The 13,733-nt window shown below is 47.9% G+C and overlaps 1 protein-coding gene across 1 annotated transcript in view; it reads right to left on the bottom strand.

The window, feature by feature from the left end:
* LOC311112209 (double C2-like domain-containing protein beta) overlaps positions 1 to 10,601 on the bottom strand; it is a gene marked incomplete at both ends in the record, with an annotated part of 68,079 nt that extends 57,478 nt beyond the window's left edge. The window contains one exon of the mRNA XM_084155231.1: positions 10,169 to 10,601. Coding sequence (XP_084011357.1) covers positions 10,169 to 10,601 — 433 coding nt within the window. The remainder of the gene's footprint in view (positions 1 to 10,168) is intronic.
* Between the last annotated feature and the right edge of the window lie 3,132 nt (positions 10,602 to 13,733).

The raw sequence follows: 13,733 nt of genomic DNA, 5'->3' as shown, positions 1-13,733 counted from the left end.
CCGGTTCTCGAAGGCCGCCCACATAATTCCCCTTCCCAAACTCCCGGCGGCCCGTGAGACGACTAAGTTGGTGGTGCAGCACGTTTTCCTGGTCCACGGCCTTTCCCAAGATGTGGTGTCGGATCGGGGCCCTCAGTTCGCCTCCAGGCTCTGGAAGGTGTTTGCCACCTGCCTCAGCGCCTTCGTCAGCTTGTCTTCCGGCTTCCATCCCCAGTTGAACTGGCAGACGGAGCACGTCAACCAGGATCTGGAGGGGGTGCTGAGGTTCTACGCCTCCAGCAACCCAGCTACGTGGAGTCAGCGACTGGCATGGGCAGAGAACGCCCACAACACCCTTCTCTGCTCGTCCACCGGCCTGTCCCCCTTCCAGTGCCAATATGGGTACCAACCCCCCTATTCCCCGAGCAAGAGGAGGAGGCGGCGGTCCCGTCGGTCCAGGCCCACAAGGTATCATCCTCCGACAACCTTAGGAACCTCCTCACTCACAGTCTGGACTAATCAATATCCTATTGGTGTCACCTGTGTCTACCTGTTCACCTGTGTATTTATGCCCTCACTTCCCTGTGTTCCCTTGCTCAGTTTTCTCTTTTATTTTCTCTATGTCCAGCAGTACTACTCAGTGTCTGATCGGAGACCTATGTACCGGTACTTGAGAATTGTTCTCCCTGTTTCGTTATTTGTTTCAGTCGTGGGTAGTATTTCGTATTTTGGCTGTCAGCCGGTTTTTGGAGACTTATTTGGTCCGCCTTTCTTTTATCGTGATAAGTCCGTTATTTTATATTCTGGCTTCGGGACCACCAGTAAAGATCCTTGTTTCACCATCTCTGCCTACTGCCTACTGTTTATCCTGCACCGCACCTGGGTCACACCTCACACCAACCCTTACAAAAAAGCAGACATTGAATATCCCTTTGAGCATGTGGAAGTTATTAATTACACTTTGAATGGTGTATCAATACACTCAGTCACTACAAAGACAAAGATACAGGCGTCCTTCATAAATCAGTTGCCGGAGAGGAAGAAAACCGCTCAGGGATTTCACCATGAGGCCAATGGCGACTTTAAAACAGCTAAAGAGTTTAATGGGTGTGATATGAGAAAATTGAGGATGGATCAACAACATTTTAGTTACTCCACAATACTAACCTAATAGACAGAGTGAAAAGAAGGAAGCCTGTACAGAATAAAAATATTCCAAAACATGCATCCTGTTTGCCACAAGGCACTAAAGAAATACTGCAAAAAATGTGGCAAAGCAATTAACATTTGTCCTGAATCCAAAGTCTTATGTTTGGGGCAATTCCAATACAGCACATTTCTGGGTAACACTCTCCATATTTTCAAGCATAGTGGTGCCTGCATCATGTTATGGATATGCTTATAATCGTTAAGGAATGGGGAGTTTTTCAGGATAAAAAATAAACGAAATGGAGCTAAGCACAGGCAAAATCCTAGAGGAAAACCTGGTTCAGTCTGCTTTCCACCAGACACTGGGAGGCGAATTCACGTGCAATAACCTAAAACACAATGCCAAATAAACACAGGGGTTGCTTTCCAAGATGATATTGATTGTTCCTGATTGGCGTAGTTACAGTTTTGACTTAAATCTGCTTGAAAATCTATGGCAAGACTTGAAAATGGCATTTTCAACAACCAACTTGACAAAGCTTTAAGAATTTTTTTAATAATAATGTGCAAATATTTTACAATCCAAGTGTGCAAAGCTCTTAGAGACTTATCCATAAAGACATAGCTGTAATAGCTGCCAAACGTGATTCTAACATGTATTGACTCAGGGTTGTGAGTACTTACAGTACCAGTCAAAGGTTTGGACACACCTACTCATTCAAGGGTTTTTCTTTATTTTTGTACATTGTAGAATAATACTGAAGACATCAAAACTATGAAATAACACATATGGAATCATGTAGTAACCAAAAAAGTGTTAAACTAATCAAAATATATTTTATATTTGAGATTCTTCAAATAGCCACCCTTTGCCTTGATGACAGCTTTGCACACTCTTTGCATTCTCTCAACCAGCTTCATGAGGTAGTCACCTGGAATGCATTTCAATTAACAGGTGTGCCTTCTTAAAAGTTAATTTGTGGAATTTATTTCCTTCTTAATGCGTTTCAGCCAATCAGTTAGGGGGGGTATACAGAAGATAGCCCTATTTGGTAAAAGACCAAGTCCATATTATGGCAAGAACAGCTCAAATAAACATTTAAATAAATAAAAAATAAATACATAAAAAAGAAGTGCCCTTATTTGTAGATGGGTAAAAATTAAGAAAAAAAATAAAACATAAAAAATACCAAAATAAACACGAGCAATGGACATTAGACCAGTGCAAATGTGTCCTTTGGTCTGGAGTCCAAATTGTAGATTTTTGGATCCAACCGCCGTGTCTTTGTGAGACGCGGTGTTGGTGAACAGATGATCTCCGCATGTGTATTTCCCACCGTAAAGCATGGAGGAGGAGGTGTTTTGGTGTGGGGGTGCTTTGCTGGTGACACTGTCTGTGATTTATTTAGAATTCAAGGCACACCAGCATGGCTACCACAGCATTCTGCAGCGATACGCCATCCCATCTGGTTTGGGCTTAGTGGGACTATCATTTGTTTTTCAACAGGACAATGACCCACACACATCCAGGCTGTGTAAGGGCTATTTTACCAAGAAGGAGAGTGATGCAGTGCTGCATCAGATGACATGGCCTCCACAATCCCCCGACCTCAACCCATTTGAGATGGTTTGGGATGAGTCGGACGGCAGAGTGAAGGAAAAGCAGCGCTCAGCATATGTGGGAACTCCTTCAAGACTGTTGGAAAAGCATTCCATGTTAAGCTGGTTGAGAGAATGCCAAGAGTGTGCAAAGCTGTCATCAAGGCAAAGGGTGGCTATTTGAAGAATTTGTTTAACACTTCTTTGGTGACTACATGATTCCATATGTGTTATTTCATAGTTGTGATGTTTTCACTATTATTATACAATATAAAAAATAGTAAAAATAAAGAAAACCCCCTTGAATGATGTAGGTGTGTCCAAACTTTTGACTGGTACTGTATGTAAATTAGATATTTCTGTATTTCATTTTCAATACATTTGCAAACATTTCAAAAATAATGTATTATGTGTTAATGTGTGTTGATGGGTGAGAAAAACAATCTAGTTAATCCATTTTTAATCCATTTTGCTGTAACACAACAAAATGTGGAATAAGTCAAGGGGTATGAATACTTTCTGAAGGCACTGTATATGTTTGATGAGTGTATGCACAAAAAAATAACGTTTTCACAACCATTGTAGCTAGAATACATCCATAAGGTAGTGTGCAATGGTTGTGAATGTGTTGTAAAAAAGTATGATGAAATTAGCATAATCCAGAGGGTTATTGTCAAATGAGATTTCTCCATTTCTAATCCTTTCTGTTCCGCTTCCTCATATACCCATGAAACACTGTTCATTTGTTTTTGTGTATTACTCATTCCGTTGAAATGTACTTGGAACAAAACCCAGATTTATGCGAAATTAATTGGACGTTGTTGGAGATGTGAGAAGGAACATTTGGCCCACCTATCTTTCTTTAAAACCCTGGCTAATGACGTGTTACCAAGCCATGTTCTTAATTATTGTAAACATTGAGATGAACTGAGGATATGGCAGCTTATTGAGAACGGTTGCGTTGGCCGTAGAATGTTTTGAAAAAGTTGTACATTTCGAAATAGATACACACACACACACACACACTCACACTCACATACATTCTCACAGACACACAACACACACCAAACTTGACCCGAAGGCCTTCCTTTCCTGATCCTAACCCCTGAACCCTGACCCCCCACTAGGGTTGCACGATATTGGAAATAACTGACATTGCGATATTTTTGTTTTTCTGTGATATATATTGCGATATGAAAAAAATACAGGATGTATGGATGATCCTCTGGGAAAAATGCAGTTTGCAAACAGCGACTTTTCAGGTGGAAGTCCTCATTAATAAAGTGTACGGTCAGACTTATGTAGGGCTCCGTTGTCCGGCTGGACCACAAGTCCGTTGTTGCTGTATAATATTCCACTTGTGACAGCTCTGTTTCAACTTGTGCCTTGCATTTCTCGAACAACTCTGGGATGGCAACTTGAGAAAAATAGTTGCGTGATGGCATTACATACCGCTTGTCAAGTGACCAGATCATGTTTTAAAAACCCTCTTTGGTAACCGTGTTAATTGGTACCATGTCTTTGGCGACGTGAAATGTTATTGAATCTGTGATTTCTCTCTGCCGTTTGAAACCTTTCTCGTATGGTGTAATACTGGCAAAGTCATCCGAAATAGATTTTTTCTTTGGAGGGCATTGAGATGCTTTGCACTTGTCATACGAAGATTTGTGGTGCCGCCTTAAATGATCGAACAAATTGGTCGTGTTGCCTCGTGTTGTGGCAACAATTGCAAGGCACTCTCAACAAAGTACCTGTTTTTGGTCAACATCATCCTGTCTGTAGCCAAAATATTTCCATATAATTGACGATGCATTTCTATTTGCAACCAAATTCTCAATTTCTGTCTTTTTGCCTGTTCCTCGCTCATCATTTCGTCACGCGCAAGCAGAGCCTGCATGTTAACCACGTGCAGCAACGAACGATTAGTTACCGGAGTGTAACTCCAGTTCTATGAGGGGAGCGGAGCCCCATAGGGGAGCTCTGCTCCTAATGGTTTACCCTCTGCCCTAAGGCAGCAGCAGCCTGAGACAAAATTATGCACACACCTACAGCCAATAGGAGTACAGGTGTCCCTATAAGAGAGGGTGCCTCCCCTCAATCAGCCTCCCGAGATATTTTTCTTCAGCGAGACTAGAGAGGGTCGGCAGGGCCTTAAGTCCTATGGGGCTCCGCTCCACTCATAGAACTGGAGTTACACGTTCCTAATAGGAAGCGTTTCACTAGAGGGTGACTAAAGACATTGTCTCTGCCAAAACCCTCATGACAAGCTGAAATCGCTGCTGCAAACACTCTAATCGTGGCAGGCGATTTTTGCTTATCAAACATGAGCTGCAGAAAAGAGAGAATACTCTCCACCTGACAGCTCATGGGGTCCACACCTTGTGTGACACACCATCGTGAAAACACGTTCCATCTACTGGCATACATCTTAGAAGTGGAACTGGCACGTGAACCCTGTATGGTCCTGATCACTGCATCAGATAACCCACGGCGCTCTAGCCTGTCCCTCTCAGCAACCAGGCCTTCAGTGGTTGGCCGATTATGGGCAATTTCCCTATCGTGCCAGCCACCTGAGACAACGCGTCCCGTCGATGTGGAATTGGCCAAGGTGGTGCAATCAACATCCGACTCATCTCCGCAAACCACAGAGCCCCCGGGCGATCGGGCGCTATCAGTATCACTGACAGCCCCCCTGACCTCACCCTGGCTAGCAGTGGGAGAATGCAGGACAGCGGAGGGAATGCATACAGGAGAACTCTCGGCCACGGTTGGTGCACAAAGGCGTCCCTTCCCAGTGGCGGTTCGTCCTGTTCCCTCAGAGAGAACCACAGAGGACATTGCGCGTTCACGCGTGACGCGAATATGTCCACCTCGGCTCTCCCGAATTGTTCCCAAATCTGGAGAACAATGTCTGGATGCAGACACCACTCGTCTTCTCGAGGACCCCCTCTTGACATGAGGTCTGCTCCTACGTTCAAGTAGCCCGGAATGTGTGCTGCTCTCAATGAGCGAAGGTGCTCGTGAGCCCACAGCCACAATTCCTCTGCCGCCCGATGGAGAGCAGGAGACCTGACTCCACCCTGGCGATTTATGTGGGCTACTGTGGTCCGGTTATCTGACCAGACCAGCACATCGCGACCCCGAAGGGTAGACGCGAAGTCGGTCAGAACCAGTCGAACCGTTTCCAACTCCAGGAGGTTGATGTGACTACCTGATTGAGGCCACACACCTCCTATCGCTTGTGTCTGACATGTCCCTCCCCATCCCGTCAGGGAAGCATCCGTGAATACTGGGATTTGAGAGGACACCTTTCCTATCGGGACTCCGTGCGTGAGAACGCGCGAGTTTCTCCAATAGTTTAGGTCTGCACTGAGCGAGAGGGGAACCACCACCAACCGATGACGTTGACGCAATGGGTCTAGTCTTAGATGTGCGAACCATCGCTGCGTCCTGCGCATGTGCAGGAGTCCCAGCGGAACCACAGAGTGGGCTGACGACATGAGACCCAAAAGTGACATGATCGACAGCGCCGTCACCGTGTGATTCGGACGACACTTCCTTAGGGCTAGCAACAAGGCTACCCTTCGGGGGTCCGAAATTCAAGCCCTCATCCTCACAGTGTCTAGCTGTATCCACAGGTAGACAATCTGATGAGTGGGCCAGGGCGCGCTCTTTTTCCAATTCACAGCGAACCCCAGACTTGTGAGATGCATCACTGTCTGTGTTGTGTGAGTGATCGCCAGCTCTGCTGACGGGGCGAGAACCAGTAGGTCGTCCAGGTAGGCTAGTAGCCGTATTCCCTGACGACGCAACGGTTCCAATGCTGCCTCCACACACTTGGAAAATGTGCGAGGTGCCAGGGCGTACCCAAATGGCATCCTCGTGTATTCGTACGCCACCCCTTGAAAGGCGAACCGCAGAAACTTCCTGTGACGCGGCTGAAACGGCACATGAAAGTACGCGTCCTTTAGGTCTATGCTCGTACAAAAGTCCCCTCTCTGGACACATTCCAGCAGACGTTTTGTCGTTAGCATTCGGAAGGGCCGTTGAGAATGCGTAAATCCAAAATCGGCCTCACTCCCCCCGTCTTTTTGGGCACTAGGAAATAAGGTGAATATAGCCCTTTGTTCCTTTGCTCCCGGGGAACTACTGTCACCGCCTCCTTCGCCAAAAGTTCCGTAATCTCTGTCATCAGAGCGGCCACCTTGTCTGGCGTTTTCATCACCGTCTCCACCACTCCCCTGAACGGGGGTGGGGTCCGGTGGAATTGGAGAGCATAACCCTTCTGCAACGTCTGTTCTAGCCAGCGTGAGAGGGTGCAGCTTCTTCGCCACTGCCAGCAATGCAGAGAAAGTGGCTGGGCGTGAAGCTGTGGTGCATCCAGCAGGAAGGACCTGTATTCCTCTATGGCCCTTACCGCCACTGTTCCCCAACATTGAAGTGGTGGAACAGCCCAAGGTGGGCCTCCCGTGAAAGGGAGAGGAAATGCGAAAGAAAGAGGAGTATGGACGTCGGTTAAACCCGTAACCGTCGTATTCCTGCCCTCCTTGAACGCATCGCGGGTCTGAATTGCGCTGACCGAGGCCACAGCCTGCGGCAGGGCACCATCCCCAGCAAGCGACTGTGTCATCTTAGGTGACTGCAATTCGCTATCAGAGCCCTTCACTACAGTACTCCTAGAAGTCTGTAGTATGAGGTCTCTATGAGGTAAAACAAGGCGGCGCCTTGATACCTTCTTAACTTTCACCTTCTGTGTGTGTTCAACTCTGCACCCCTGGTGGGTTGATTCATGCTCAGTGTGGTGAGTACTGGCTCGTTCTGTCAGGGGAGCTGATACTTTGGTTATACCCATAACGCTAGTAATCCTGCCCTCCGTGAACGTAGCATGGGTCTGAATCGCATTAACCGAGACCTTGGTCTGCGATAATGCGCCGTCCCCAGATAGCTGCTGTGTTACAATGCCTGGGGGCGTCGATACTCTGGGCACCTTGGTGACCGCAGTAATCGGGCCCTCCGTGAACGCAGCATGGGTCTGGCTCGTACTAGTGGAGACCTTAGTCTGTACTAGTGCGCCATCCCCAAATAGCGGCTGCGTCCTCATGTCAGAATCTGACCGGGACTGCTGCCTTCTATGTAAAGCACTTCTTATACGTGAAGTGTGATATGACGACCTGATTGAGGTCTTCTGGATACCTACTCTTAGTGCCTGTTCAGCAACGCACCCTCGGTGGGCTGAACGGCTCTTAGAGTGGTAAGGAAGAGAGGGTGAGATTTGAACGCTCTCGGACGTATTATGGAAAAGAGGCTCTTTTTTGACAAAGTCAGGTGGAGCCAACTCTTTATTAAACAAATCAACAAAAGCATTTACATCAGCACCCGTCCCTTCAACCGAAGAGTGGGGGGGAGCAGTGGGCACGTTCGACACCATCGATGCGTCCTCCATCCTCTCCTCCGCGTCCCGTCACGTACGCCTCCTCTTGCCTCCCTTGGAGGGCCAGGTCGGCGTCCTCGTCACCTCCCTCGCCGGCTGTAGTGGGGCTACCGTAGCTGCTGGGAGGGCCGAGCCCGCTCCCTTGCTGCTTGTGGCCGCCGGATGACGCCGATTACGCCGCCTCGTCGTAGACCCCGGTCTACTTAGAGGGGCGGAGGTAGATGGCCTTTGGGGAGGAGGGGGGCCGAGTCGTCCTGCCAACGGCAGGTGCTTGGCCAACTGCTTCTTCTCCTCCTCCAACTTCGAAAAACGCTCCGTCGCCTCTTTGACGACGCCAAAGAGGCCGTCGTCAGAGAGGGGGGCGTTCAAGAGAGACGTCCTGTCTGCCTCTTTCATAGATGTCAATGACAACCAGAGGTGTCGTTCCCCGACCACCGAAGTGGCCATGGATCTCCCCGCGCAGACAGCGGACGCCTGTGTAAGGTGGAGTATGGCGCCAGAAATTCTGGACGCCTCCTCCACCTCCTCCGGTGCCATCTCTGTCTTACCCGTGGTTAAACGGGACAGAGAGGCCGCCAAGAGGGCAATGTTGTTAGCTGCTGCTACAGCTTGGGCTCCCAACCCAAAATACTTCTCTAACAGCGACACTGTGAGTCGGTCCTTCTGGGATGGCAACGTGGCCTTCTTGGAAGAGGGCCAAGGGCTCGAACCCGGTACGAGATACGCCGCCATGGCGCTCTCTAACCTGGGGATTCCCTGACCCTGAAGCCTTCCTTCCACTCTCGTGAATGGGAGATACACTTTTACAGGCGAACGCGCCGCTAAAGGTGCCTCCCACGAGCCTCCAACGTACCTAGCCAAAGAAGGCATGGCAGGATCCACTGGCTCTGCCGCCTTCCTTGGCCTGGAATAAGGACCGCCCTCCATCATATCAACCTCCGGTGCGGAGGGAAGAGGGGGCAGCTTTATTGCCAGCCGTTGAGCAGCTCTCTCAATGAGACCCGGAAAATCCGCTCTCAGAGAGGCTGCAGCGAAAGAGAGAGCTTCTGATCTCTCAGAGCTCGTATCCCCTTCTCTATAGGGACTACAAGCCCTCTCGCTCTCCAAAGGAAAGGGGGGCTTGAAAGTATGAGGGACGGGGTCCGACTGTTCCATTGGAATGCCAGACCCTTCCTCAAAATCCCTATCTTCCCCCGAGTCGGCGCCGTCGGACGACGCCTCTGAAGCAGAGGCTAGTATCGACAACACATCCTCAAGGGGGATGTCCTCCCTGAAAAACGCCCAACGCTGCTTCCTCTCCTTTAAAGAAAGGAGGGCGCAGGAGGCGCAATTCGGGGGACTGCAGACGCCTTCCTTGGCATGCTGGGATCCCAACGAAACATAAGTCATGGTGGTCACCAGCCGCCATGGAAGTGCATCTGCACTGAGCTCTGAAAATAGCTTTTGGGGGTGGAAAATCTCCCGGTGTGCTCATTTAGACGACGTTGATGACTGGAATATCAACAGCGTTTTCGTCCTGAGTCTTCGTGCTTCGTCTCTTCTTGGCTCTTCAGTCTAGTCATCCAGTTGCTGAAGAAAAAGGGAGGCTGATTGAGGGGAGGCACCCCCTCTTATAGGGACACCTGTACTCCTATTGGCTGTAGGTGTGTGCATAATTTTGTCTCAGGCTGCTGCTGCCTTAGGGCAGAGGGTAAACCATTAGGAGCAGAGCTCCCCTATGGGGCGGAGCTCCACGATATAGAACTCCGTGTTTAAAATAATAATAATAATAATAAACTGTGTATCCAATAACCCATAAATCGGAGTAAATTCCGTTATATCAGACATATATATTGCTAGTATAACATTAAAAAAATATATATATATTGTAGACTGATATATGTTTACCTTACTAAATCGCACGTTCTGCGATGTGACTATTGCGGATGCATACATCGCAATGTCAATGCTGAAACAATATATCGTGCAGCCCTACACCCCACCAAACCCCCCCCCCCCACCCCCACTCACTTTCATCATCATCATCTGAATCCACCCCTTCTTGCCTCTCCCCCCGGTCCACCTCGATGGGTTTCCTCTCCTCCTTATTCTCTCTGTCCGTCTCCCCTCCATTGTTCAATCCGAAATCTGGTTCCTTCAGGATCTTCTTCTCCCGGGGCGGGGGCGGGGTCATGGGATAGTCATGGAAGCGCGGGAAGAAGTCGGAGATCTGCGGGATAGGCATTATGGGCCCGGGACACACGTTGATGGCAAAGTGCTCCTGCATGGAGATCTTGACTGGAGAGGGTGGAGGGAGAGATCTGGGAGCAGAGGAGGTGGCACGAGAAGGTGCGGGGGAGGATGGGGTGGAAGAGGAGGGAGGGATGGAGAGATGGGAGGAGGTGGAAGAGTCGGGTGGGGGGGCGAAGTGGGAGTGGGGCGGAGGAGGTTTCGATACGCTCATGTGCACTGCCGGATGGGACTGTGGGTAGGCATGTGTGTGTGTGGGTAGGTAGGTAGGTAGGTAGGTAGGTAGGTGTGTGTGTGTGTGTGTGTGTGTGTGTGTGTGTGTGTGTGTGTGTGTGTGTGTGTGTGTGTGTGTGTGTGTGTGTGTGTGTGTGTGTGTGTGTGTGTGAGTGTGTGTGTGTGCGTGTGTGTGTGTGTGTGTAGTGGGGGGGGGGGGGGGGGTAGGGGGGAGATGAGATGAAGAGAGAGAAATAGAGAGGGAGATATGAATGAGAGGGGAGGAAAGGAAGGAAGGGTGGGAGACAGAGCGATAGTATCACTCACTTTATCGAGTATATCTCACTTCCTGGTTCTTTTGCTGTACTTAGTCCCTCCCTCTCCCTCACTCTCTTACTGTACATAATTGGCTTCTTCAAGTACCTGAGCTGATGTAAGCTACTCCCAATATCTCAATAGTCTTTCATGTCAAAATACTGTGCCACTATGTCAGATCTCCGAATATATCTTCATGTTTGACAGTGTATCGTTCTACTCTTTTGATCTCTCTCCATTTACTGTTATTTATAGCTCTACTGTACACGATAATCCCTGCATCTCTCTCTCTCTTTCTCTCTCGCTCCCTCATCTTTCTCTCACTTTCTCTCTACCTCTCTTTCCCTAGGTTTGTCTCTCTAGCTCAATCTCTTTAGCTATCTCTCTCTCTCTCTCTTGCACTCTTTCCACCTCTCTCTCTCTCTCTCTCTCTCTCTCTAGATCTCCACCTTGTCCTCAATATTTACATAACAGTGCTTGAAGTCTTATTCTCCAGTCCAGACGATGTCTGTCACCTATTCAACAAACAATCGTCTTCTAAATAAAGATCAATGATAAACTGTAACATAAATGGTAATCATCCCATTATTAATTGAGGACATTTAATTATAGTACCTCTCCTTTCATTATCCTTTAATACCTCTGTCCTAGTGTAAATTGTAATTGCTGAAAGACTACACTACTGGCTATTTAAATGAGATCACTGTTCTATTCCATACAAAACATTGCTATAAATGTTGTTGTGTACTTAGCCTACATGTGCACACACAGTGTAAACACAGGCTTTGTTTAGACAGGCAGCCCAATTCATACCAAATGAGTGGAAAAAATATCAGAGTTGGGCTGCTTGTGTAAACGCAGCCACACACACACACACACACTCAAGACACACACTCAAGACCAGTGGAGGCTGCTGAGGAGAGGACAGCTCATAATAATATCTGGAACGGAGCAAATGGAAACCATGTGTTTGATGTATTTGATACCATTCCACTGATACCGCTCCAGTCATTACCACACGCCCGTCCTCCCCAATATTGGTGCCACCAACCTCCTGTGCTCAAGACATACACACACATAGACACACACACAGACACACACACACAGACACACACACATAGACACAAACACATAGACACACACACATAGACACACACACATAGACACACACACATAGACACACAAACACACACATATACACACACATATATACACACACACACACATAGACACACACAGAAACATACAAATGAGCAGACACACAGACAGATATCAAACCATTTGTTTTGCCTCAAATTCAGCTAGCACCAGAATACAATGAAATAAATGGTTAAATAAAAAGCCCACATTTTACCACACAAAAAACCTCTCTGTCTTTCCTTAGGAAACCCAAACTCATACGCACAGGCTTAAGCATACCTGTACACTCTCGCATGCACCCACTCTTACATGAATTATGCACACACGCTCTTACTAAAAAAAAACGGTCTTACAGCTTCTTGAGGATACACACGCACTTACTTGGCATAAACACGCATTTACTCTTCACAAACGTACACAGACAGTCAGACACACACACGCTCTCACCAAGTCAGACTTAAACACAGACATCGCCTAAACTCAAACTGTCTGACTTTCAGCTTCTTAAGCATTCACACGCACAGTCATTCATTCACACATGTACACACAGACAAACTCATTCACTCACACATGTACACACAGGCACACTCATTCACTCACACATGTACACACAGGCACACTCATTCACTCACTCATCTACACACAGACACACTCATTCACTCACACATGTACACAGACACACTCATTCACTCACACATGTACACACAGACACACTCATTCACTCCCACATGTACACACAGACAGAGACAGACAGACAGAGACAGACAGGCATAGACACAGAGACACGTACCCAGTGACAGTCTTCATCTGTTCCAGCGCTCCATCTTGTCTTCTCACACGTCCTCTGTCTCTTCTCTCACACACTGAGGAGCAAGCGGAGCTGCTTTTGACTCGATATATCCTTCCCCACTCTCTCTCTCTCCCGCTCTCTCTCTCTCCTCCCCTGTCCCTCCCCGTTCACTCGGTCGTGACGTTTCTAGTTAAATTCTCTCACAGTCGGTTGTGCGCGCACACCATGTATATAGTACTGTCACTCAGTGGCTCTGCAGTGAGGGGATTTAACTAAACAGAGAGAGGAGGGGGAGAGGGGAGAAGAGGGAGAGAAAGAGAGAGGGAGAGGGGGGGGGGGGGTAGGGGTTTATATTTGGCCTGTTACACACAAGTGTGTAAGGAAATGTGTTTCTTGCAAATCCCAACTACCCCTGAGACACCCGCAGGGAGTGGGGTCACGGCCAAGGTCACCATTGTACAGCGCCCCTGGAGCAATTAGGGTGAAGTGCCTTGCTCAAGGGCACATCAACAGATTTTTTCACCTTGTCGGCTCCAGTATTTGAACCAGCTACCTTTTGGTTACTGGCCAACACTCTAACCGCGAGGCTACCTGACACATTTCAACCCATCGCAGCCATACATACACGCAATGAATTGGGATTAGTCAGTGTCAGAAATAGAACACAGTTCCCCTGTGGTGGATAGAGCCAGAATCCCCTCATTGCTGGCCATCACAATTAGCCTACATTTGGGCTATTGTTTATGTGTGTATTTCACACTATGTTGGGGTAAAAATCTGAGTATAATGTTTGTATGGATGTCAACCCCAATACATGTTCATGTCATCAATCAACTGCAATACACTTAAAAACTACTTCAACTACCACCACCAATTTCTACAGTATAT

This window comes from Coregonus lavaretus, assembly GCF_964263955.1.
Source record: "Coregonus lavaretus genome assembly, chromosome: 38".
NCBI classification, from domain to species: domain Eukaryota; kingdom Metazoa; phylum Chordata; class Actinopteri; order Salmoniformes; family Salmonidae; genus Coregonus; species Coregonus lavaretus.
The sequence above is the reverse complement of the archived record's forward strand: the minus strand, read 5'-3'. Positions and strand labels throughout refer to the sequence as shown.